General features: G+C 42.3%; 1 protein-coding gene across 4 annotated transcripts in view; it reads right to left on the reverse strand.

The window, feature by feature from the left end:
• The window catches only part of LOC135490970 (plexin-A2-like), a 75943-nt gene that overhangs the window by 15050 nt on the left and 33134 nt on the right, over positions 1-27759 (reverse strand). For 3 of the 4 annotated variants that reach the window (XR_010447768.1, XM_064776563.1, XM_064776560.1), the window contains exons 1-17: positions 21974-22108; positions 13181-15047; positions 12101-12292; positions 11669-11797; positions 10981-11081; positions 10711-10837; positions 9946-10111; positions 7173-7269; positions 6823-6937; positions 6272-6508; positions 5397-5502; positions 4638-4816; positions 2786-2946; positions 2139-2405; positions 1317-1484; positions 805-901; positions 326-613 (exon numbers count right to left, since the gene is read on the reverse strand). Coding sequence is in view for 3 of the 4 variants with exons in the window: in XM_064776563.1 (XP_064632633.1) it covers positions 326-613; positions 805-901; positions 1317-1484; positions 2139-2405; positions 2786-2946; positions 4638-4816; positions 5397-5502; positions 6272-6508; positions 6823-6937; positions 7173-7269; positions 9946-10111; positions 10711-10837; positions 10981-11081; positions 11669-11797; positions 12101-12292; positions 13181-14254 (3504 nt within the window). In the remaining variant the exon portion in view is untranslated. Of the gene's footprint in view, positions 1-325; positions 614-804; positions 902-1316; positions 1485-2138; positions 2406-2785; positions 2947-4637; positions 4817-5396; positions 5503-6271; positions 6509-6822; positions 6938-7172; positions 7270-9945; positions 10112-10710; positions 10838-10980; positions 11082-11668; positions 11798-12100; positions 12293-13180; positions 15048-21973; positions 22109-27759 lie in introns of those variants that run through there. The other variant, XM_064776561.1, reaches the window with a different exon arrangement.

The raw sequence follows: 27759 nt of genomic DNA on the forward strand, positions 1-27759 counted from the left end.
GCAACATGAACATTTTCGCGCTCGCGGTGGTTTACATTCAGCGATTTTATAATAAATCTTATCAAAAATGGAAAATTTGAGCTTTGCATTTGTGATCAACAATTAAAAACGGACATATTTCTGCAAAGTTGTAAATCACATCATAGTATCACTTTAAGACATGATGGACTTCAGGACACATCATTCCTTCAATTTGTTTTTAAGAAAAACTCATCCTAACATTAGTTACTTAGTACGAAAACCACTTGTAACATCACCTTATATGATTATTTACGCAGTTTTAGTACTAATTGCTTCAATTTCCAAACGTAAGAGAAATCCCTACCTCAATGATCAGTCTACTCGACTCGCCGGGCACAAAATTCTTCTCCCCATTTTCGAACGGGAAATACTCCGGGTCCAGTGTATAGGTAATCGTATGGGCCACACCAGGGAAACTCTCGTTAACTGTCTGCACTGACTGGACACCGTCCATCTTGAATCCCACATCGAGGTGCGTCTCTTTTGAAGGAGTTGCCCGCTCCGCGCGGTAGGTCCGCTTCATGGGTAAGAAGTCTTCCGAGACATTCGGCGAGGGGCAGATCATTTTTATGTTTGACATCACCCCACATTCCTGTAATGAAGCAAAAGTTCAATACTACTGAAAAACGCCCAACAAACGTTTCGCAACTTTTATTTTTGCAAGTCGCAAAAATTTCCGAAAAAGTAAAATTTTCATTTTGACAGATTAAGAAAGTTACACAGACAGGTTTCGAGCCTGACCCCTATAACAACCACCAGGTGTTTTTCCTATGTTGAACTTACCGTTTCTTCCGACCTCCAGTTTCCCCTTTGCACAAACATCAGGGGCCGCTGAATTGAGAGGAAGTTTGTGCCCATGACCGCCACAGGGATACCGCCACTGAAAAATCAACAAAATATTTTCTTGAACCATTTTCAACCTCAAAGTTAGCCTACTTCCTCCACCTATACCCTTATAAAGTGATAATTGGTGAAGAGATAATGGGTCCCTTTCTTCTCAAATAAACCTCATTTTAAATATCTATTAAGAAAATATATGTTACATCCAAATTATACCTCTACTCCATGTATCATATCCCACACCCCTGAAAATAGGTTAGAAATACACTACCAGGTCGATATGTGAAAATCACTTTGATCAGGTAAAGGCAAGACCTTTTTTGTTCCTTTCCAAGGCCTTATTTGTACTTCACTCTTCAGGGGATAGAATTTACCCACACAGTCCATGAACTGTATGTCAGCGAACTTCCTCACATCGATACTTTTGCAAAGACCAAAGGCCCTTCACAACTCACCTTCTTATGCTGGTCAATGGTTCGATACCGGTGACAGTTGGATCCTCGGTATAGTTAAAGATGGCCGCCATCACGCGTGTGTGGCCGTCAAAAGTGACGCTGACGTTCGTAACTGTCATAGAACTGTTGACTGGGGATGTGTAGCAGATAATACTCTTTTGACTTATGCTGAAACGAAATAAAGAATAATTTTAGCGATTTTTCAAAGTGGTTATTACCTACCAGGTGAGCACCTACTCTCTTTCCAAAAGAAGGCCTGGTATGGTACATGTGGTACATGTCCTTGTATTGTACCCCCCAAACATCCTGCCCTGCCTAATCAGTCAGGCTATGGAGAGTTTTTGTCTACAACATATCAAAAGGATGCTTTTGCGAAAGCATATAATGCTGCAAAATTAAAGGGGGTTCATAATATCTAGCCCTGCCAAACCAGCCAGGCTATGGGGGATTTCTTTAGCCCTGCAACTGGTGCAGATATCCCATCACCGAAGTCAAGCAATGTTGCAGCCAGTGGATGGATAACATGATACCCCTGGGGACATTCGATAGCAGAGCTAATTTATTACCAAACACTGCATAGATGGACCTAAAATGTGGGGTCAAAACCGAAGTGGCAACCAAGGTTTATGGAGAAATGACACCTCCACCCAAACGTCACAACAAATAGAGATTTTTCATTTATCAATTTGTTTTCTAAAACACTACAAACTTCACACATAATCTACACATAATGCAGTGGTCGGCATTGTTGTAACAAACTGTACTGATCCTGAAAAGGTAAGTGACTCACACCGCGACCTACAGAGACATGTCCTGCATTACCTTTTATTTATCTCACATGGGTAGGGCCCGATATAGGCCCGGGTAGCATCTTTCACACCTGTATCAAGCCACTCTCCGCTGATGGTAATCTTGGACTCTCCAGACTTCGGTCCCAACGATGGGAAGATCTTCTGTATCTTAGGATCCCGGCAGGTGAAGATTTCGCCATATTTACTCTTTCCTGTTTGGCCGTTCTTCAGTCTGATCGAGATTGGACCGTCGTCAGACATCACATGTTTAGGCTTTGGCTCAATGCGACAGACTATTCTGTAAACAGAATGTAATGTATAGTAATGAAGGTAACGTATTAATTTCATGACAGAGTGTCTAACAGAGTAAAATTCAAATGTCGAAATGAATAGATTTCATTTTGGAACCAAACTGTTCAATATACACTTGAACCCCTCAAAGACTCCTTTTGGACTGACTAATGCTGTCATTAATAGAGGGTTGTCCAGATTGTATACAGATGACTTGTTTGCAAACAAAATCACTGTCCCTAATAGAGAGGGTGTCCTGGTTTTGGAAGTGTCTGCTAAGGGAGGTTCCACTACGTAAAGCAAGAATTGATAAGGACTTTATGGGTCCCCTAGCACTTGTCTACAGTCCCTGTTTCGAAATGATTAAAACAAAAATCTGATACTCACATTTTCGCAATGACGTAGAATTCTTTATATGGAATACATTTCCGTCCAGCGACCATAATGAGTGCGCCCGTCCCGTTGACGTCATCGAACGTCTTGCCAAGATCCGTTCCGCGAATTGTAAGATTAGTGCCGCCCTCTATGGGTCCAGATTTAGGCTCAAACTGTGGAGAAGAGATTGGTTAAAGTTCCTATATGAAGATTAAGCTTCATTTCCCCTACAGTGGGAACCACTGGTGACTGCAGGAAACTGAGGTTTTCAAACGCATTGGCATTAATTTCAATGTAAGTTATTTGCAATTGTAACTGGCTACCTGCTTGTGGAACACGGGAAAGTGTGTACCTTGTAGTGGTGGCATCATTCCTACTAGCCCAGGCTAAAGGGGAAATTCCCCTAGCTCAGTGGGTAGAGTGATGGCCTTATAAGCGAGAGGTCCCGGGTTCAATCCCCGGTTGGACCTTGATGTTTTTCCTCTGTTACAACCTGATAGTGAAATGAAGCCTCTGACATCGCAAAGCTTTGCAAACATGAACAACTTTTCGGAAAGTGTTATGCAGACGGACACAAAATACTCGGAAGGATGTGAATTTGAAGTATGTGACTTTGTTAACGGATATCAAGCCTTATACTGCCGATGTTTGCGTGAAATGATATTGTTAGATATTCATTTAAACATGATGTTGTTATCAATACAGTTGAAGAAACACTTAACGATGAAGAGGCTTGAAGTGAAACTACAGTGACCCCATTTTGCCAATCTAAGTACACCAGAACTCTTTCAAACACAAAAAATTCTACGAGACATATTCGAGGGCAATGCAGACCAAAGTTGACAACATCCTCTCCAAGTAATACTTTTACCAATTTGTGGATTTTGGATGAGTTCTGGTGATTCTTAAATTGGTAAAATGGAGTCACTATAGTTTCACCTTAAGCAAAGAAACATAAATTACTGGAGGCATTTTTCCAACTAAACTACCATACACAAAAACACAACAACACAACAATATCCTCTTAGTCAATTATTCTAAAAGGCCTTGGTCACAGGATTGCAAGGATTTTAATTGCAAATGCCTTTGGCCTTGTTTTGATCTCACCAGTCCTTGGTATCGCAAGTCGCAACCAAGGACCGCTTTGTATGAGAAAAATGTGTCCACCATCTAGATTCCCCAGTCTACAAGTTCGAGGTGATGCATCCAATCAGCAAGATACATCATTAAGAACAGCATATTGTGGGAGTCTATTCTTTGTTTTCCAGACTTTGAAAGTGGCATTCCCTTCATTTAGAAGGAGTTCTAATTCCTTAAGAAGTTCAAGTTCTAGCCAAAATGGTGGTACCCTTCCACAGAACTGAAGATAAGAAACTTTTACAAATAGGATCAAAACCACTGAACATCCATTGAACAGTACTCACACAGTCAAAATACAGGATTTGTCGAAAAATACTCACAAGGCATGCTGCATGTAATCAAATGTTACTAAAAAGGTTACTTCCTTTAATTTAGGATTTTAAAGTTAAATACTCACTCATCACAACAGATACAAAGTTAACAATATACAGATAGATAATTCGTTGATAATTCACAGACTGTTACACAAATGTCTACATTGGCCATGCTGAATTTAAGCCAAATATTTTCCTTCAAAGGCCCAAGAAATACAGTAGAACCTCTCTATTTAGGACACCTTCCAGACTCACAAGTACTGTCCTTAATAGAGAGGTGTCCTGATTAGAGAGGTCAAGTTGAATTGGGGAGCAGAACTGGTGTCCTCAAGAGATAGTATGTCCTTACAAGAGAGGTGTTCGCTGAGGGAAGTTCCTCTGTACCAACCAAAATGTTTCTCAATACGTACCGAGTTAATCATTGGGTTAGCACATTTGACGTTATCATTTAGCGGTCCTTTGCAAGTCTTGTTGAATGTACAGGTGCTGGTACCAGTACACCAGGCACACTGGTATTTCGCATCTGTTTTGTACGAGCTGGTACATCGGCTGCAGTCTGGGCCCATTTTGTCACATTTGTAAATAGTCACTGGAAAATTAAACGTCAAATATGAGTTTGAAGTAAAACGGATGAAATCAATTAAAAAGGTCACATCCTGGCCTTGTGGTTGTGACTTCGTTCTCGGCGGGGTCAACTGAAATTTCAACCAATCGCAGGACAGGCCAGCACGACAAGTTGGAAGGAATACCAGATTCTCACTAAGTTGGAAGGAATACCAGATTCTCGGCAAGTTGGAAGGAATACCAGATTCTCAGCAAGTTGGAAAGAATACCAGATTCTCGGCAAGTTGGAAGGAATACCAGATTCTCGGCAAGTTGGAAGGAATACCAGATTCTCGGCAAGTTGGAAGGAATACCAGATTCTCGGCAAGTTGGAAGGAATACCAGATTCTCGGCAAGTTGGAAGGAATACCAGATTTTCGGCAAGTTGGAAGGAATACCAGATTCTCGGCAAGTTGGAAGGAATACCAGATTCTCGGCAAGTTGGAAGGAATACCAGATTCTCGGCAAGTTGGAAGGAATACCAGATTCTCGGCAAGTTGGGGAACTGATTCAACCACTTGTGCATTGATCATTGAAACCTGGCAGCAACGTCCATCTTGTTTTACCTTTTATATCAGAATCGAAGTATTGCGAATCCTGGTACGAGGATCGTCTCCACGCGATCGTCAGCGGAACTTCCAGATACTCCTCATCTTCTGTATACGAGTATGGCTGCAAGAAAATACGAACGTTTGAATACACTGAACCATATAATCCAAGTTCACACATTTTGTCACATTCTATGCAAATACTGCACTCTCCATTTCACTTGTTAGGGCACATGTCAAATTGTTATGAAGCAAAAGAAAATGCTCTTCGTCTCTGGGGAGGAAGGGGTCAAAGACAATATTGCCATGTGTTCGTCTTTTATTCTTCTTACCACAACAACTAATAACAAGAGGCCCAAGGGCCAGGCGCTCAGTCGAAATGCACGAGTCATTGTACACAATGTGTGACCCGCTCTACCAAAACTAGGCGCTTGTCGCATCTGAACTTGCCAGGTTGATACGGACTTGTTCAGATGCGACAAGCGCCTAGTTTTGGTAGAGCGAGTCACATGTACACAATATGTCACCGACACCCGTGTTATACTTTGATTTTGGCACAGCAAAGGCGGTATTGAAGTGTGGTGACATCAGCCTTGACATTATCCACACTCAGCGAACTTTGTTGGCAACGCTAGCAAGGTCAAGGCACAGACTGATGTTCAAAATGGCCGCCGAAATTACACCACTCCACAGCCTCTATACCGGATACAATGGAACCTCCCTTAGCGGACACCTCTTTATTAGAGACAACCTCTCTATTAAGGACACTAGTTTTAGTCCCAAATTGGTACTTTCCATTCAATTTGACCTCTCTAATCAGGACACCTCTCTATTAAGGACAGCATTTGTCAGTCCCGAGAGTGTCCTTAATAGAGAGGTTCTACTGTACTCACCTTTTGATTTTGACACACGACTGTCTTGTTACTAGTCCGCCTTGCCGGCTGCCTGATCTCCTGTGGGTCCCCTTGCCTGACCACACACTCGAATAAACCGTCCCCGGGATCGGGCAGGTTCTTCCCTCGGACCACGATCTCCTTCTTCTGACCATTTGGCAACAGAATCTCCGAGCTGTTCGATGCCACCAGCTGTGGGCAGTAATCTTTTCCGCCTTGTTTTGCGACGTATGGATACTGAAACGTAAACAATACCATCAAGTTGAAAAAGCAAAGCACTGACTTTAACAGGTCCTAATCTAAACTTAGCTAGGTGTGCTACCTTTGGCATAGTTTCACAACAACTCTGCTAGGGGGTGCAGTAACTCGTGTACCTCTTCAGGGGTCAGTGGAAGTCGATTTTTATGCAACAAAATGCAGTGAAAAGAAAACTGCGAAACAAATCACATCGTGCAAGCTCCATTTCATCATTGTGACATCATTCGCTGGTTCTAATTGCGTTAGCTCATCCAACGTGACATCATGCAACGTCATTTCCGCCAGAAACTTACCTTGTTGGACAAGATGACGTTTGACGAGCTGCTGCAGCTTGATGAGTTATGGGTGCAGAGGTTGTCGAAGATACACCAGTCACAAGGCCACTCCGTTGACACACACTTGCTGCAGCTAGAATAGAGGATAAGATATCTTTATAAATATTATGCCACAAATCATCATTGCCCCCCCCCCCCTCCTCCCAATGCAAACGCTTTCAAACACGATAGCCACTGGCAATAGCGTAACGAAACAAAAGTTGCATACATGCAGAACATATTTGCTACTTTCTGATGTATCCAAGGCAATCATTGGAAAAAGGCAACCAAAAGAACAAGGCAACCATTCGAATTAGGCAATAACTTACAGAGAATGAGTCTGGCACTTATAAAAGTAGAAGTCTGTCTCAAGGAAATCGACACCCGTCTCATTTGAGCGAATCTTCAGACGCACTGCCACGTAATCTGTAATTACAATAACACAATGAATATTGAGAATAATCTCAAAAACCATAAGGAGTTTTAGAACTTAGTGTACCAGATTTTTTCTTCGCAGCAATATACTTTCACAATGACAGTTAGTTGTGAACACAAGATGAAAAGAAGGAAACACGTCTGTCTTCACAACTTTCAAAACTTATCAAAATTCTGATTCAAAAGTGCATCAAACTTTCAATGAAATGGACCGATTTTGTTTCAAATTCCTGCATGCGATGGGAATAATGACCATTATATTTCATTTCAGTGAAAAAATTACAGAAAGCCGACAACTTCCACTTAGTGGGCGGATATTAAACCCGTTTTTCAAATTGGACACTTCCTCTGGAATATGATCATATTTAGAACAGACAAAATAACAAGCATAAATTTCTCGCAATTATATCTGATACTGTTTTTTTTGGCTTGTTTATCCTAAAACATCGAATTCAGGTTCATTTTAAACATGTTAAACTTGAGAATGCTAGTTTCAGATGATTAGATGTGATTCAATTCTGACTTGTATCAACAGTCTCTGCTCCTCTGAAAGTTTTGGGGAAACTAAATTGAAGTAATGCGATGGGGACATGCACAGGCTAATTTGGATTTTTAAGCAGATTATACTCCCATACAGTACTCATGACATGAGAGTTATATATTCAAGTACAGTAGTAGCAAAGACAGGTGCATAGAGGTTCTTCAGACAGATCACACAACTCCTAACAATCTGCCTGCCATGTTGGCCGTTAAAGACCTACGCCCTTTGCTAAAAATTTGAAATTGGTAATTGTATTTGAAATTGCGTAAATACGTGCCATTCGGTGGACGGATAAACAAATACTATACATACCAAGTTTCAGCAAATTTGCATGTATGATAACTGCATAACGGGCGCAGTTGAACAGGACTCTTTTCTGGAAAGTTTGCGCCATATAAATGACAATTTCACGGTCTCTGACAAAAGATTATTTTATTCCTACATGACTTTGCTCATGCATAACTAAACGTGGTGATTACTTTTGCATTTGTTCAGGCAGACAGCAGGGGTAACAGTGTATTATGTCATCACCCGTCACCCCTTTCCATTTCCAGATTAACCGCAAATACGACAAACAAAATTAGTCACGTATGTACGATTTGTCTTTGATCGTACACCGTGACTGTGTATCTCCGTACTCCTTTTTCCTGACCCACCATTAAAATATGAACGGCGTACACCCCTTTAACCGCTTAACTGTGCAGGACGAGATATCTCGTCATGCACGTGTGCACCGCCACTGGGTATGACGAGATATCTCGTCATAGCCACATGGAAACAGATGAATTACACAAGAAGTGTGACATCACGTGAAGAACATACACATCATCAGGCAAAGCGTGGAAATAAACAAATAAAAACAATGCAAATACATAAAAGAGAATAAACATTCAAAGGAAGAAGCAAGTCAAAATAAAGAAATTAACAAGATTACTTAAAAATAAATGTCATCGGTTGCAGAAAAATAGATAAGTCATGCAATTCTGAACAGCTTTCATATGCATAACCTTGTAGTACCATTAGAAATGATATCAAAAAAATTCAAAATTACCTTCCAGATTTTTAACTTTTACCGGGGGAAATTTGGCCGCGGGAGAGGCGAAATTAGGGAAACTTGGCCGTTTAAGGGTTAATGATATCTTTCTGATGAAATCTCCTATCAGAATGCACAGAGTTTCTCAACAGCTGGTTTCCTCCTACATGTAGGTCGTCGTTTTCAGCAAGACGGCCTCCTACTCAATTAGTTTAAGATACGTAAACAACTTTGAATTAAATGCTTTTTTAATATTTTGTAGGTAAACCATTCACTTCAAACCGCACATTCTGTTTTTTTAGAATGTAAACATTGTTGAAGACATGCCAATTCTAAAAACAGGCCAATGATTTTTGAATACTTGTAGAAAATTTTAAAACAAGCTGATACATGATACAGTATTTCATAACAAAAATGCATATATTGAGAAAAAAATGCTCCAACTCAGATTGTTGTTTTACCTTTGGGATTAATGTAAATACTGTGGGGTTTGTAAAAGTCTGCAACACCAAGAATATAGAACACTAAAAATAACCCAACACCATATCAAGCAGTCATACAGCAAACCATCATTTGCAGAGTTGTGGATTTAGTCAATTGTCAAATGATGTCATTCAGTTAACGATGAATCATCACGCTAAACTAATTAAAGGGGATGAGCATGCTTATTAGTACATAGAGTGATGAGCCAGACCATGTAGTATGTACATGTAGAAACTTGAAATATGTACAATTCACACATACTGTAGTTACACCGATATAAGACCACGTCATTACAACTAAACTACAAGACTTAAAGTGCGTCTCTAGTCAGGCCACTGTAGGCCGCAGCACCACCTGGCCTATAACAAGGAAATCAGGGATTGATGTTCTCTTCTCCGGACCTGCACATGAACCCTCGAGACATGCAAGACTCGATTTGAAGGAAAAGGGCTAAAGCATCAACAAGGGCCAATTTCAACACAGGCATTACAGTCCAAATCACAATTGACATCCCATCTGCTTCGTGTCTAGCGCGCAACTGACACGAATCTGGACTGTAGCGTGATGCCAATTTCCAAACAATCGACCGTCAAAAAGATACATTTCTTACCTTTATCTACCAGCGGAGGAATGAGATGGACTGGTGGCGTTTGGCACGACAGTCCAGAGACGAGCGCCTCCTTTGCTGGGTAGGCTATGTCCATGTCGCCAAAGATGCAATAGTATGGGACGGCCTGGTCAGTAGACTCTGGCAAGTTGGCAATATTCATACCAATCTGCAAGATAATAAGGACTAGTGTTTACTTCTTCATCTTCAGTGCTTGCTTCATACTTGGAGGTGCTAGACTCCAGGGAATATTCCTCCTCCAAGGCGGCATGAGAGTTTATGTGCCACTGCGGTTAGGCACCAATTGGGTTTTATGGCCTAGTGACTCCGACTTTGGCCAGAGGTAGAGTCCATGAAAGCTACTCCAACCCGGACCCTATTGTTGAGGAGCCAGCAATGTTAACCACAAGGCTATAACGCTGTTCTGACAACGTTACATTTTACCCTGTTGACAGGTTACAAACATTTCCTTCAGTTTTCCGGATCAAACAATATTTTTTCAAAATTTTTATTCTTGCAAATCTAAGTACAGTAGAACCACGTATTAAGGAGACCCACGGGACTGATAACAGCTGTCCTTGATAGAGAGGTGTCCTGATTAGAGAGGTGAAATTGAATGGAAACAACCCATTTGGGACCAAATCTAGTGTCCTTTATAGAGAGATTGTCCTTAATAGAGAGGTGTCCGCTGAGGGAGGTTCCACTGTAAATCGCTTAATCAGCAAAAAAAAGCCCAAAAAGCTGTTTACATTATTCTAGTCTACTTACCGTAGCACGTTGATTGAGTGAAGTGTTTTTGGGCGTCATGTTGGTAACTGCGATGCACTGGGACGTCCCCTTACCCAGCCACCTCAGGGGCATGTCACTGTGACCGCACAGACCTCTTCTGGAGCACCTGAAAACAATTATTCAACACTGGTATAGTCAACTCTGAAACATTCGTGAGCATTTTTTACATGAGAATCCCAAACACGGAATTTCATTTCGACTTGTCTGACGTCAAACACTACTTCAACTTATGCAAAAGCTTAACCTTACTTTTTTTCAAGTGAGCACCAACCGCAATACGGGTCGCCTGAACCAAGACACGTGTCACACGTCAGGTGACGACTGCAGTCCGTCACTCTCATCTTGACAACCTGAAATTGAGGATTGTAACATTTAAGCATTTCATATTCGAGGCAGGTACTTTGGGACAAGAATCAAGCCACACCCTGCTTGTAGGACCGATAACTATCGGATAGGAGTCGATTCATCTTCCAAAAGCCCTCTATTGTCAGAACGTGGTACCTAGCACTATAGTACCAGATAAGAGCTGCTTCTACATTCTTATGCAAGTATCAATTCGTGTCTTGTACCCCCCCTCCTCAAGGGTACGACACCTTATCACCCTATAACGACATCTTAAGGCTCAAGCATCACCCTTTTTTCACCAATGCTACTTTTTCTTTCGTCAAGACATCACCATCAACAATATATCAGTTATCACCGTCATATAAAGTAACCAAACTAATTTTACTGGGTAAGGCTGTATGTTCGACAAGACATCGACACATTAGCATCCTTATTCTTTCCAGCTTCGCCAAATTTTCACTGAAGGAAAAATAAATACTACTCAAGCATCGGCAAAGATTAGTGGTGATAGCTTAACTACCCTTGAGGAGGGGGGGTACAAGAAACGAATTGATACTTGCATTAGTCTTTATCACTTCTTAGTATTACTAACCTTGTTCCCAGCTGTAGCATAAAGATGGGTCTTGTTCTTATCGAACAGAATGTCCTGACTGACGCGGTGTCCTGGATGAATTGGCACATCCTCGTATTGACGACCATGGATTGGGCTGCTGATAGTGATCTACAAAAGACAGTGGAACCTCCCTTAGCGGACACCTCTCTATTAAGGACACACGAGATAGGCGGGGATTGAAATCCGTACGGTTTGATAATTGAGTCCAATTTTGAATTTTTCCATTTTCTGGGCAATTTGATGATGGGAACTTAAACTTTGGAGTGGAAGGTGATTTGCCGGCCAGCTTGGCAATAATGGCCTGTAATTTAACCACTTCATCTCCTTTCTTTCATTTAGGATTTTTAACGGGATAACGGGGTGATAGAAGTAAGAGCGTGTGATGACCCAGTTCTAACGATGCAGACTCACCTTCTTGATTGAGCCCTGTGACGTTCCCAGGAACGCAATCGTGAAATTGTTCACGTCGGTCACCGCTATCGCAGTCAAGAAATCGGAAAACTCCAGAACTGGTCGGGCCTCGATCACCCCAACACCTGCGAGGGGGTAATTCAGAGGAACAGTGCCCTCTTTATCACAATAATCCTCCGTGATCTGTGTAGGCTGAAAAACGTGAAATTCGGTTTCAGACAATGAGGAACCGGCGCGATTTATCCGCCGCGTGGCGCTGCAATCGATCATACCGAAACTCTCCATTTCCAATGCATTATCATGTTATTGCTGAGCCCGAAAACGATCGCTTATTTTCGACCGATTTCGGCGACCTTTGCATCTTCCTGTTTCAAATTTATTGAGCTATCAGTTTCTTAAGATAATTTTGCGGAAAATATGCGCGATGCCAGTTATTGGGCACGTTTTCTGTTGTTGAAATCCTGTGCAAAAATGTACGCAATGGTTTTCCGTGATTGACCTCATGCGACGTCAACAGACCAGAAAATGACGTCATGGTGTCAGAAGGTACAATCGATTGTGGCGCCGCCACTGGCATTTATCTTAACGCCGGTTCCTCATTCCGAAAGTCTCTGGCACAAGCATGATTCGACAAACTAAGCACTTGAGACTGTTCATGATATGCATTTGGATCTTCTACTGAAATTACCCATTACGCCAACCACAGTGTCGCAGTTGTGACTGTTTGACGTAACAACAGTCGATATTGCATTTTGTGTACACAAAATGACATCAAAGTTTTTGGTAAACATCGGTGCAAAATTTAGTCTTTTCAAAAGCTTTATGGCTTAGTGCTTTAGTTCATCAACTTAAAATGATGGAATTATTCCCGCGCATGGTGTAACCTTTGTAGATTTTGCATGAAATGGAAAACACTTAGCTACAATCAGCTCTCTAAGAGTATAACTAATCCGCAATCCTGATTATGCTAAATACGATAATGCTGAATATGATAATGCTTGTTCAAGTAAAACGCAATATTGAATAGACTCACTGCATCGGTGAGCCAAATACATGATACACCCTTCTCTCTATACTTACATAAACTGTGCATTTCTCACCCGTGAAATGCCCTTTACTTGGGAACTCCATCAAATGTGCCACCTTCTTCCCAATTCCATCCTTAAAGCAAATTTTCGTTGCGTTAAACAACACCTGTCTAATGTCCCGCAGAGAATAGATACAGACAGCTGACTGGTTGTCATCCGAATTGGCGCCACGACCCGTCGGATTATTCGTAAATACGGCATATAATATTGACTCGTTAGTTGATATGTTCATACTATTGGCTAAATTTGATCCTGATTCAGTCACAAAAGTGTCTTGTATATAATTATAATTTCGGCTTCCAACGGAGCATTTGATTGGTAGCTCAATGTAAGAACCATAGCGTGCATCCTTTTGACAAATGCGTACTATCCGCGATTCATTTCTTATCTTTTCGGGCAATACTAGTTGCACCGTCAGGAAGTAACTAAATCCCTCATGTGAAAATCCGCTGACATATTCCACGTAAAAGTCACCCTTTTTGTCCGATTCTAACACTGCCTCTGTGGCCTGCAAAGATGACTTTACATAGACTTCAAATGGCTTCATTTGAAGCTTCCGCGTACTGATCAAAGGTGGCGGTCTACCCTCGCTAGACGAAGTCCCAACGTACATTGCCATTTGTTTCGACTCACTTCCACTGTCGGTGAATGGACCAGCCGGAGCTAGAAATGCAAACGCCTGAGTTTGACTTCCATAAAAGACGCCCGCATCGGTAGGGTTGCGGTACGCTGTTGCTATGGAGATATTTGACAAGCTACGTATTTCACAGGTACCAGAATGACTTGTTCCACAGGTAATTAGCGAGTCCCCTTCGTTAAAAACTAACAGGGCCTTGTTTTCATTTCCCTTGTTCTCCTTGCCGGGCCCCGTCACATTGTCAAAAACGAAGTCCAAGTCTCCCGTCAACTGATAAAGCTTGTTCGTGCACCCGAGATAAACTGTCCCGCTCTTTAGGTCAATCGCTTGGTGCGTTATGACCTCTGCAGACTTGAATTCTGCGTCAAATAGTTTACCCTGGACAACACAAACAACAGAGAGCGCGAGCGAGATAAAAATGCGATCCATAGCGAAAATCAATTACGCAAACCTGCAAACTTTGTTATCCTTTTGAAAATGTTAGTTCTTGCTTATCCGTTGAATGCGTAATAATCCTTCTGGTTTTATCACAGAAATTATTTCACCACGTCCAGAATGTTTATTTTTTCCGACAATTTTGTATATCTACAAAAAAGCAATGCCAGAAAATATCACAGAAGAAGTGGAAATAATCCAAAAGTTTGTACTAATTTAAACTTTTTAACTGCTTTTATCCTCAGAGTAGAGTTTGAGTAATCCAAAGCAACAAATACCTATCCACGACGATTCCTTATTTCGCATCAGCTTATCCAAAATCTGAAGTTTTACCACCCTAAAATCGAAATTATGCACTGTAACTTTTTCAAGATGAATGTCGCAATATCCCACTTATAGTCTCCGTCAAAAGCACATTTGGATCCGTGCAAAAGCAATCTCGTAGTTTTCCCAATCAAGAATCTTTGGCACTTTCGCACTCGCTATCCTAAAACATGGAATGACCGATGAGAAAACTCCATCTGCTGCGACTCCGTAGACCTGTCATCCCAAAGGGGAAGCATCCTCATTCAATTATGTTTACACAATGAAGACATTCCACATCAACCAATTAATGCATCCGCAAACTCTTCACATTATTTTTTCTAACAACCCTTGCTACTGAATGTTGTTGATCTTTAGAAATATGATCCGTTTCAGGACAACCATTCATACTATGATATCTCATCTGCGGTGAACGAGGTTTCTCTTGGAGGTCATTGAGTCTTCTTCACAGGTTCTACGTGCACTGCAAAATAAGAAACACAGAGATTTTAGATTTCAGCAAAAGTTTTAGGAAGGTGGAGCAAAAAGTTGATTTTTGGATGTAAGACTCATTTAGGGCAACCAGTCATACTATCTTATCTGTAGCTCATGATGACTTCGAGTCTTCTCGAAGGGGTTTCACCAAGCACTGAAAATGAGACACAATGAGATTTTAGATTTCAGCAAAAGATTGAGTGGGGATGCAAAGAGTTGCTTTGTGGACATAAGACTCGTTTCAGGGCAACCAATGGATGAGTCACCTCCAGATCCATCTTTAGGAGACTTATCTGATCCCAGGCAGCAAGGAGATCATAGGAGTCAAGCCTGGCAGAAAAATCCAGGGCTCACACCAGGCAACCACCATCACCGGAGCGATAATGGATGAGTCACCTCCAGATCCATCTTTAGGAGACTCATCTGTCCCCGGGCAGCAAGGAGATCAAGCCTGGCATAGGAGACAAGCCTGGCAGAAAAATGACAAAATCCAAGGGTCACACCAGGCAACCACCATCACTACGGAGTGAATGGATGAGTCACCTACGGGCCCATCTCTGGGAGACCAATCTGGGCACCGAGGACAAGGAGAATGGACCCAGCCCTGGAACAGGAAATGATCCATGACACACAAGAAGAGAATTCGCAAGACAGTCACACAGCAAATTCCTGTCCCTTTTATCATGATATTAGATTACCCCAATGTTATTCAGGTGTGGTGATTGTTGGCAACGTCATGTTTTTTCCATCCCTTGGTACGCTACCAGGGAACTACGATTCTTGAAATGTCCGCAGTAAGATTTTTTCGCCAATCGTATAGTTTATGTATCATTCATTCATCTGCGAAAATTTCATACCTGCGAACATTTCATACCTATGTCCCAAGAAGAAGGGACGCTGATTTTGGCTGGAATATGGGACTGGTTTAGCTTTGCAAAGATTTCATATTTTACTGTATCCCTTCATCAAATAAAGTCACCTCACACTCGTTTTGGAAGAAATCGGTGAAACTACAGTCCTAGTCACAATTGACATCCTTCCTGCCTCATGTCAGTTCGTTTTACACGCGAGCGGGGACCTACGCATGACTTACATGCGATATGCACTGGGCAGCGCGTCCAAGGCGCGCCACTGACATGCCAATGACGCGAATTCAGGGATGTCAATTGTGATTTGGACTGTACATCGCCAACGGGTGTGGTCCGTTCCGATAACATCCCTATTATCCGATTAAGTTCGTATCGACGAGACGCAGAAGGACGTGACTGAGATTTTCATTCATAACTGCAGATTCACAATGGTATTTGTGCAAACAGGTTCCTCACAAAAGCATCTCAAAAACCACTTCCTGTCACAACAATTCATCCTTTTGTTAGGGGGCATAATACCGCAATTTCAAGTATTGATCTCAAGCGGCACGTTTTTTTCGAGGAATGTTCCACATTTATTTTTCCTTCATTGAAATCTCAATAAGCGTTTTACCTTGGGTTCAGGGCGTGACCTGCTTGGAGATGATAACACAAAAAGACATAGGACATTCTTTTTATCGCTCTATCATGTTTTATTGCACAAATGATGAGGACAGACTGAAACATGTTTGTGTTCAATCAGTTGTTAAGAAATTATGAAGTTTTCTTTAGGGAATATCAAAGTTGAAGTCTGTTGGGCTCTTGTAGAGTATTGAAGTCACAAGAGACATGTTGACACAGTCAGAGCCGGTCTGCAGTGCCTGGAGGGATGGTGGCACAGTTGATATTGAAATGTCAATTTGTAGACAGATTCCAGGACGGTAGACTATGTAAGAGCTGAAATCTTTTAAGCTATAGCCTGAAATCAAATCATCCATATGTACTGCAGCGTCATCTTGACCATCAAGGTTTATGCATCTTATCACGATTTAAAAGATATCCCGGCTATGTTTAAAGGGGGTGTATAGATAATGAGGTTCAGGATGAGTTTCCCTAGCATTAGGCGACTAAAATCACTCCTACTGCAAGGATAGGGTACAGGTTTTTTGTTGGGAAACTTCCCAGTCGAGATCTGCACCCTCACAGATGGAGAGAAGCAGATACGGTTAAAAGGTGCCTTGCTCAAGGACACAAAGATGAAAAAGATGTGATTATTCAGAGTGTTGAACCCATGACATACTCATTATGAGCCTGTTTATCGCAGGTTAACTTTCCAGTGGAGACATGCACCCAAATATACTCTTAGATTGAAATAAGGAGACAAGGTTAGAAGGTCACAAAAAGGAGCCTCATGGCCTAGTGGTTTACACTGCTGGCCACCACGCAATAGGGCCCGGGTTTGATCCCGGGGAGAACCCAGGATCGTATGTCTGGATGAACCGGCGTGGCTTTCAAGGAACTAAAATTCCTGGCTCTTCACAGTCTTTCGAATGAGACTCAAAACCGAGGTTCCTTGTACCTGGTGTCTATGCCAGGGCAAGCTAAGACCCCACCAAGTGAGAAACATGAGTAGCTTGCGTGGACTCTATCTCTCTCGCCAAAGTCGGACTACTAGGCCAATAAACCCAATTGGTGCCTAACCGTAGTGGCACGCAGGATACGCTCATCCCGCCTTGGAGGAGGATTACTCCTGGGAGAATGACCCCTCCAAGTGCAGAGCGAATGCTGAACGGGAAAAAGAAGAAGGTCACAAAGATGAAATAGAAGAGATTCTAAGGGAAGGTTGAACCCATGACATACTTATCTAATATGAGTCTGGTGCTCAAACCACTGTGTATAGTAGTAATATCTCCCCTGTTGACAAATAATATTAATGACGTACCCTGTACTGATTCATCGAATCCAAGCGTCTCTCCCTTTAACTGACCAATCCTCAGTAGTCCAATTGGTCATTATCGACTGATAATCGTATAATTTGCTTATCATTTAAATATTACCCGTAAGTGGCACAATGCTGGGTCAAGTTTTGCGTTTAATGCGTGTTTACTGAAGGCATATGATCCTGAATCATCTTGGGTTTATTACCTAAAATGCTTAATGATCAATTTCCCGAGAAAAGCTTTGGTTTTCCAGTTGAAGATCTCTAATAAGGACATCCTTGTGAGTAACAAAAGTGCTGTCCTCAATAGAGAGGTGTCCTGATTAGAGAGGTCAAATTGGAAGGAAACAACCACCTTGGGACCAAAACTTGTGTCCTTAAAGAGGGTGTCCTTAATAAAGAGGTGTCTGCTAAGGGAGGATCCACTGTATATGCCTTTGTGGCGAAGTGGCCTTTTCTTTTCTTTTTGGACACCCTGTAGCCTATTTTAAGGCAGGCCGAAATTGGTAAGCTGGTTCAAGTTAAGAGTTTTTATGACAACATGAATTATGTGCTTATTACATCAGTAATGGACTTTCCTATAAAAATTATAAAATTGTGCTTTAGAAGTTGACTCTCTGGTACATGTAGGAACATTGTTAGGTGATTCAGGAGGAATAAGGATTCAACTAGGCCTGTCGTGATTTGTGCTGGGAAGTCCCTGTTATGAAATGTTTTGGGTTATGAGCTAATGTGGGGTGTGTGAGTAGAAGGCAGGCACTTTGGAAGTCACCGAGGACCATGCAGGACCTGTTTTGCGGAAGGAGCTCAGAGTGATATCCTGGCGTTGGTGCCGCTGTGACTGCAAGACTGCAGTGTACCGTTCCTGGCGTTGGTGTTGCTGTGACTGCAAGACTGCAGTGTACCGTTGCTGGCGTTGGTGCCACTGTGACTGCAAGACTGCAGTGTACCGTTGCTGGCGTTGGTGCCGCTGTGACTGCAAGACTGCAGTGTACCGTTCCTGGCGTTGGTGCCGCTGTGACTGCAAGACTGCAGTGTACCATTGCTGGCGTTGGTGCCGCTGTGACTGCAAGACTGCAGTGTACCATTCCTGGCGTTGGTGCCGCTGTGACTGCAAGACTGCAGTGTACCATTCTTGGCGTTGGTGCCGCTGTGACTGCAAGACTGCTGTTTACCGTTCTTGGCGTTGGTGCCGCTGTGACTGCAAGACTGCAGTGTACCGTTCTTGGCATTGGTGCCGCTGTGACTGCAAGACTGCAGTGTACCGTTCCTGGCGTTGGTGCCGCTGTGACTGCAAGACTGCTGTTTACCGTTCCTGGCGTTGGTGCCGCTGTGACTGCAAGACTGCAGTGTACCGTTCCTGGCGTTGGTGCCGCTGTGACTGCAAGACTGCTGTTTACCGTTCCTGGCGTTGGTGCCGCTGTGACTGCAAGACTGCAGTGTACCGTTGCTGGCGTTGGTGCCACTGTGACTGCAAGACTGCAGTGTACCGTTGCTGGCGTTGGTGCCGCTGTGACTGCAAGACTGCAGTGTACCGTTCCTGGCGTTGGTGCCGCTGTGACTGCAAGACTGCAGTGTACCATTGCTGGCGTTGGTGCCGCTGTGACTGCAAGACTGCAGTGTACCATTCCTGGCGTTGGTGCCGCTGTGACTGCAAGACTGCAGTGTACCATTCTTGGCGTTGGTGCCGCTGTGACTGCAAGACTGCTGTTTACCGTTCTTGGCGTTGGTGCCGCTGTGACTGCAAGACTGCAGTGTACCGTTCTTGGCATTGGTGCCGCTGTGACTGCAAGACTGCAGTGTACCGTTCCTGGCGTTGGTGCCGCTGTGACTGCAAGACTGCTGTTTACCGTTCCTGGCGTTGGTGCCGCTGTGACTGCAAGACTGCAGTGTACCGTTCCTGGCGTTGGTGCCGCTGTGACTGCAAGACTGCTGTTTACCGTTCCTGGCGTTGGTGCCGCTGTGACTGCAAGACTGCAGTGTACCATTCTTGGCATTGGTGCCGCTGTGACTGCAAGACTGCAGTGTACCGTTCTTGGCGTTGGTGCCGCTGTGACTGCAAGACTGCAGTGTACCGTTCCTGGCGTTGGTGCCGCTGTGACTGCAAGACTGCTGTTTACCGTTCCTGGCGTTGGTGCCGCTGTGACTGCAAGACTGCAGTGTACCGTTCCTGGCGTTGGTGCCGCTGTGACTGCAAGACTGCTGTTTACCGTTCCTGGCGTTGGTGCCGCTGTGACTGCAAGACTGCAGTGTACCATTCTTGGCATTGGTGCCGCTGTGACTGCAAGACTGCAGTGTACCGTTGCTGGCGTTGGTGCCGCTGTGACTGCAAGACTGCAGTGTACCATTCTTGGCGTTGGTGCCGCTGTGACTGCAAGACTGCAGTGTACCGTTCTTGGCATTGGTGCCGCTGTGACTGCAAGACTGCAGTGTACCGTTCTTGGCGTTGGTGCCGCTGTGACTGCAAGACTGCAGTGTACCATTCTTGGCGTTGGTGCCGCTGTGACTGCAAGACTGCTGTTTACCGTTCTTGGCGTTGGTGCCGCTGTGACTGCAAGACTGCTGTGTACCATTCTTGGCGTTGGTGCCGCTGTGACTGCCAGACTGCAGTGTACCGTTCTTGGCGTTGGTGCCGCTGTGACTGCAAGACTGCTGTGTACCATTCTTGGCGTTGGTGTCGTACGAGTCGTCGTGAAACGTGGCTAGACCACTGTCGTGGACGTGGTCAAAAACTGTTCCTGGCGTTGGTGCCGTTGATATCCTTTTCTATATCTTCCTGCCCGAGGGCAAACAGGGTCGAAGCGACCAAATTCCTGCACTGTATCCCGTCGAGGATCGGCGGGCCGAATGTCATCCCGTTTTTTCTAATAATTCGTTGCTCATACCCCAACCAGAACTGTCCCCTTGATATCTACTGAACGTTGAACATTTGTCGTGAGTAAGATTCCTTTTGCTGAACACTGAACACTTATCTCTATTTTTGGAGTGTTGTTAGAAATAGTAGTAATGTGCTTCTATGAACTATTTTTCTTGGGTTTAATATTCGTTACATATGTTTATTTTTGTAAATAATCACTCAGTTTGTTTTAACCAGCTTTTGGTATAATTCTTGCCCGGAGGTACCGATAGCCTTGATGCAATTTGTCACACCCTTCTATCTTACCAAGGAGCAGTATAAATTCTGAAATGTGACAAAGTTATCCAAATGTCATCCACCCATCCCCATGTCAGAGAAAATCTTCCTCTAAAGCAAAGAAACTGGTTTTAAATCAAAGGGAGATGGGGAACACATCATAATCCTATCACAAAATGAAATGCTCCGTACAGTCCTAATTCCAACACAATACTGAATACGATCGCAGTGTGAAAAATTATCAAAATGTCATCCACTCGAATCAGAGTCAGAGAAAATCTTACCCTAAAGCAAACGAATAAAATTTACAATCACCGATCGGAAATGACGTAGTTTGATCGCATTCAACTATAAATCCATTGAACAGTGGTGCTTGGTTAGTCAACCGATGACCTTTTTTTGGGGTGTGATCGGGGATTGTAAACTCGTTCCAAAGAAACTCCCTGATTCTTACCTCAACTCGTGAAACAGGTGATACTCCGTGGAAAGGATAACTTATAATAATCCAACCACAAAATGAAATGCTCTTCGTACAGCCCCACTTTCAACAAAAAATACTGAATACAACCGAAATATGACCAATTATCAAGAAGTCGGCCACTCGTTTCCGAGTCAGAGAAAATCTTACCTCAAGACGAGGAACTGGTGATGATACTCTGAGAGAAGGACTAAAATAATCCTATCACAAAATGAAATGCTTTGTACTGTCCCACTTCCAACACAATATTGAATGACAAGTTATCAAAATGTCAGCCACTCGTTTCAGAGTCGGGGAAAATCATACCTTATATGCAAAGATTGTGTTTTGGCCAATAAATTTCATTTCATTTCATTTACCTCCAAGCAAGAAACAGGTGATACTCCCGAGGGAAGGAGAAAATGAAATGGTCCGTATACTACAGTCCCACTTCCAACACAATAAAAAGGCCTACTGAATAAAACTGAAATGTGACAGTTATCAAAATGTCATCCACTCCTGTCGGAGAAAGTTTTACCTGAAGATAATACGATAATCCGAGCACAAAATGGAATGCGCTGAACAGTCCCAGTTTCGACACAATATTGAATACGATCTGATATGGGACCATGCAGATATCAATATCACATCCACCTATGTCACAGAACAGTACCAGGTCAACACAACAATAATATGTCTGGGGTCAACTTTTATCTGAGGAGGAAACATGAGGTCATCACTTCGTAGAACGACACTCACTCTAATTCAATAGGCCCAAACTGTACAAAAGCTGTGTATCGTAGTCTTTAGGAGAGTGGGGTGAATTGGCCCTGGGGGTAAAATTGCCCCAACTCCTAAAATCTTATTTGGCTAAAATATGATAAGTTTAGCCCATTGAGTCATCTTTAAACATCTTTTTGCCCGGAGATTCATTTCGAATAGAAGATTTACTTTGTATGGTTCAAACATGTCAAAGATGTAGGGTGAGAAATGTATGGGGCAACTTCACCCAACTTTGGGCCAGTGTCACCCCATCTTACTGTAGTGATTCACCTTTTGTGTCCGGAAATATCTTCATCAACAGAAATGATTACAATAATCATTGAGGTCTGTCTGAAAACGAATGATTGGCATTTCTCCATTCAAATTCCCAAGCTACACAATTAAAGGCAGTGTCAAGGCCACACAGAACCTTCCTTAGCACTGCTTAGCAGACACCTATCTATTAAGGACACCCTCTCGATTAAGGACACTAGTTTTTGTCCCAAAAGGGTTGTTTCAATTCTATTTGACCTCATTTATCTGGACACCTCTCTATTAAGAACAGCACTAGTGAGTCCAGTGCCCCCAGAGAGAATCTACTCTATTGAAATTATGCAATATTAACTTAATCTTAAAGACCTACGCCATTCGTTTATAATTTGAAATTTGTAATTGAATTCGAAATTTCAAAATTTTACATGCTAAAGGTAAATACCATGTATAATAATACATTGCTCTTAGTGGGTAGTTGTAAAACAAGAAACACAGAAACGAAACAGAAACACAGAAACACAGAAACGAAACGCAGAAACCAGTCTTGTGGCGAATTCTGGTCTGCAAACTCCATCTTGTTGCCATGGTTGTGGCCGAACGCGGGTGTAACTAAAACTGGTATTCAGTCGGAATGGAAGGAGGAATGCTCATTTCCCAATACCCCTTTTAGCCTCATCAACGTGTGCGCAGATTGGCAGCATCCGGCCTGATCGTGCCAATACACTACATGTATGTACTACACGGCGTAAATAGAAAATAGTCCTTCGAATAGCGAGTCCTGTTCTTTTGTACATTCCATGGCCTGTGCACGACACTAGGCTGAACTTCCCTACTGCAACTTCATTAACATAAACAGATATTTAAAGGGACTATTTAAAGGCAGCAGCTGGGCAGGCAAGATTGAGTTACTCCAAGTCCAAGTCTAGTGCCCGCCCCCCCCCCCACTTTACTCTATTCTAGTCGCCAAAATTGGTCTCTCACGTCTCACATAACGTCGAAATGATTCACCCATGTACTGGTACCGTACCTTGCATTTAGTGCTGCATCAGACGGGATTTGTAGGATGATCCTGGTACTTCATGTAAATTGAACACTACAAGGCAAGATGTTGCACTGCACCTTCATTTAAAATAACATGCTGTAGGAATCGAATCGAACCTACCAAAGTACTACACCACCACCTCAAAAGACTTCACCCATATCGTGCCCCCCCCCCCCCAAGTTGCTCCATGTATCCCCTCAACAACTCTATTGCATTCCGGCTGGCCGCAACCCACCAACCTCAGATTTTACTTTTAAACGACAATAACAACGGATTGGGCAAGGAAAGTATCGGCGTGCCGCTTGATTCCAACTTTTATGAAAACCCGTTTGATTTTCGTTTCTGCGTTTCGTTTCTGCGTTTCTGTGTTTCTGTTTCGTTTCTGTGTTTCTTGTTTTACAACTACCCGCTCTTAGTCATGTTAGTGAGATATCATCATATGTATAGAGAACAACAGTTTCAACTAGGTGGTACAGCAGTATGACTATTTCAACCCAATTACCAACTCATCAGAAAATGGTGTCAGGTTTTAATTACGTCTCCGGCTCATCGCCATTATAGTACATTGTAGATCATTATTATTATCATTGCTGGTCATTATTCTGTATGCCTATCTGTCAAGGTCACTAGGTCTAGTGCTTCTATAGTTACATTGACCCCTTACGAACTACAGTAGGCCTGAGAAAAGTTCTGGAAGTGCGGTCTCGTCTACCCAAAAAGATCATCATTTTGCCTCAACCTGAGCCAAAGAATGAAAAGCTAAGCTATGAACAGAAGCTTTTCAAACTGTGGGACAAAGCACATGACTGTAGATAGGAGGGGGAGGGGGGCAAATGCCCTCAAAGAGTCACTGAACAATTTAAGATCTGTACAGGTGAGAATCAGAGTGAAAAGAAGATAAGACAACTCCACCTGTATAGGCAAATATGAAAAAGTTTCATAGATAATCTAACTTCCTGGTAGAGTTGGACATTTTAATCTGTTTTTAAATAGTTCACAACATGTGTCATAGGTATTTTATCACGAGAATGGAGATTCGTCACGATATCAACTCTGAGTTATATTTCTAAACCCTATTGAAGTTGAGCTTGGCTTCACATTCAAGTCTGGTAACCAAGGGTAGTCACATGAAGGCTGTATGGTACAGTGTCAATAAATACCATACAGCGGGGTGAAAATGGCCCAGGGGGGGTTATAATTGCCCCACTCCCAAATTAATGCTTAACTATAATAATTTTAGCTCATTGAGTAACTTTTGACGTATTTTTGTACAATGATTCAATTCATATAGAAAATTTACAATATGTGGTTTTAGCTGTAGGGTGGAATTTCACCCCACATTAGGTCTTATGTCAACTCATATTATGGTACTCTATGAGAAGTGGTGAAAGACTTACTATGAGACAATGATGCACAGAAATGACAAGAAGGAAATAAACAAAACAGAAGTTGTTTTTCAAAGGCTTTTTCAGCTAATGCCTTAGGCTTTGGCCCAAATGTGTAATAGAATGGAAAATCTGTAGCAGTTAGCATGTGTGGATGAATATCAGCTTTCTTGTTAGCTGCATGACACCCCATCCCTTTTAATACGTTACCAATTAAGGGTCGATCCGTATTATCATTAGGGTAACTCGTGTCAAATTTCACCATATAATGTGTTAGCTGTTTTTGACAAATGACTACGTCACTTTCTCATAAATCGGTAAGGTTTTCGAATCGAAATGCACATTTTCTAGAAATTGATGGATTAATCCCGCCCGGACGGCTCGCTTCGATGCCGTTTTCGTTGATGACGTCACAACATGAACATTTTCGCGGTCGCGGTGGTTTACATTCAGCGATTTTATAATAAATCTAATCAAAAATGGAAAAGTTGAGCTTTACATTTGTGATCAACAATTAAAAACGGACGTATTTCCGCAAAGTTGTAAATCACATCATAGTATCATTTTATAGTTCAGCTAACCTGGCTCCAGCACTTAAGGGTTAAATCTACTACAAAATACTATGAAAGCCAAAACTACATTGAACACAACACATACCTGTAACCATGTGTACGGCAAACGAAAACATCGCCGGTAAAATATGATCTTCTCCGCTGAAAAAAACTCTACTATGAAGAACATGCGTTCGTTTACGAGGCATAGCCGGAATGGATGTTCAGCTAACTGAGGTATCGCTAAAACATGGCTTCTGACTAGCGTAGCATGTGCGGTGGGCAAATGATGCTGTATTACATGTAGCAGGAGGCGGTCATTAGCGGTTGTTGAATAACCGTGGAGAGGAAAAGAATTGAGTTTAAACAAGAGTCTATTCCATTATATTAGGCCAATAAAATTTGACAACTTGTTAAAATTAAATTGGTGGGTTTTTTGCCTTTGTTATTCATTATTTGGGAATGGGGGTACCCATCCAACTATCCTGTTATCAAAAAGGTTCAATCCCAATTCCCGATAGGTCATCCCCAATACACAAAATTCAAAATGAAGATCGGAAATCTCATTTTTCATATTTTTCATATTATGTTGCAAACAGCACATCTATCGTGATTTTCTGACAATTTTCCTCCTGCCCGAATCCCGTTACTTTTGGCAATCACGGGTCCCGAAATAGACAAATCCCCCTTAGCAGTTACTTGTACACAACATCTGGTTGTATCGTGAATGAGATACAAATATTCCCATAATTCTTCTCCCCTCGCAAAAAAAAAACATCTTCACCTGTGAAACAACTTTGTTTCATTCAAGGCCCAAATTCCAGTAGTCTTTACATGCAAAAAATGTAATTTTTCATCTCAAGGCCAATCGATGGAATTTTTGGTTTATCATACAAGTCATAAATTCACTGAAACTGAAATTTTAATGGGGAAGGAAGTGGGATTTGTTTTCAATATAGATAAATATTTATGCATCGCACTCCCCCGTTTCAATCAGAATCCTTTTTTTTCTAGTGCATGTTGCAACATAGACATAAGTAGGATATACATGTAAGCAAACCTCGCAATTGTGTTCATTTTGACCTTTGGAATGTGGTTTTTGATTCGTCCTAAATGACAGACAAACGGTAATTAGGAAATGCGGAAGCCTTTTGTTTGATTTTTATTATTGCCTCATTTGAGGCATACTTCAGATGAATACGTGATATTAACTGTACTGATTTGACATTGTATTTGTTCCAGGAAAGAATTCACCGCGACATCCAATGATCATGTCCTCATTAAAGGAATCCACCATTGGTATCTTATCCTGGGTCAGGAAAATAGAAATGCAGTTATACACAATGCCGTAGTGCAGTTATTGTGCATGCCACTGTGCTAAAACTTGGTATGAATAGTATTTACACCTGTCTACACAACGGCAATGTTGAAATTAATGTTCAGTACATTTCAACCAAATTGGAAAGTTTCGTTAAAATCCAATTTCCGACTTTCAACATTTCCAGCTCACCCCGATTCCATAAGTCCGAATTCTGAGATAATGAAATGGCCAGGGCCATTGTGCTCACCTCATGTGGATGAAAGATGGATGAAGAGCATTGTATTGTGTCATGTAGTGTTAGGTTTGATGTAGGTCCAAGCAATTACAATTTCCCCAAAATGGCCAATTTACAGTACATTTGACCTCTGTGACCTTGAAAAGATTCAATGTGTCACCAGGGTCTTTTTTGATTTCTAACTTTGTACTTTACTTCCTTGGTGAGCTGGCTTACAGTTCAAATCATGTGGAAGAGTAAGCCTTTATGCTGCTGGTAAACAGCCAATCTCTGCACTCCCTGTGAACAGTCATTTTTATACCTGATGAATCTGGCCATCACCCAATTACTTGATAACTCATTCGATAATGGATCAAGTTCTTAATGACCATAGAGGAAGATGCTATTGGAAGCTGGATTCAGCTGTCTTGGTGAGATCCGCGTGAGACCTGCAGCACCCTGGGTGTATTCCTTCGTCAACATCACAAAAGTGTCTCATCAACAGCATTGACAGATCATCATTGTTGAAGTTCAAGATGAGAGCAGTTTCAGCCAGCTCTGAATACACCTTATATGATTAATATATCCCTGTTAAAGCCAATGTTAAATGTCAAGGAAGAAAAGAATGTCTTTGATCAACTGATATCTGATGGGAAACTTGTTGGAAGTTTTATTTCTAAATCATGTGCCTGCAGCAGGTGACACCACTCATGCTTTGATGAGTGTTTAATCAGCTGGGCTGGTGTTGTATTCTAGATCTTTCAGGTGCCTGTGGC

Source organism: Lineus longissimus, chromosome 7 (genome assembly GCF_910592395.1).
Source record: "Lineus longissimus chromosome 7, tnLinLong1.2, whole genome shotgun sequence".
Lineage (NCBI taxonomy): Eukaryota > Metazoa > Nemertea > Pilidiophora > Heteronemertea > Lineidae > Lineus > Lineus longissimus.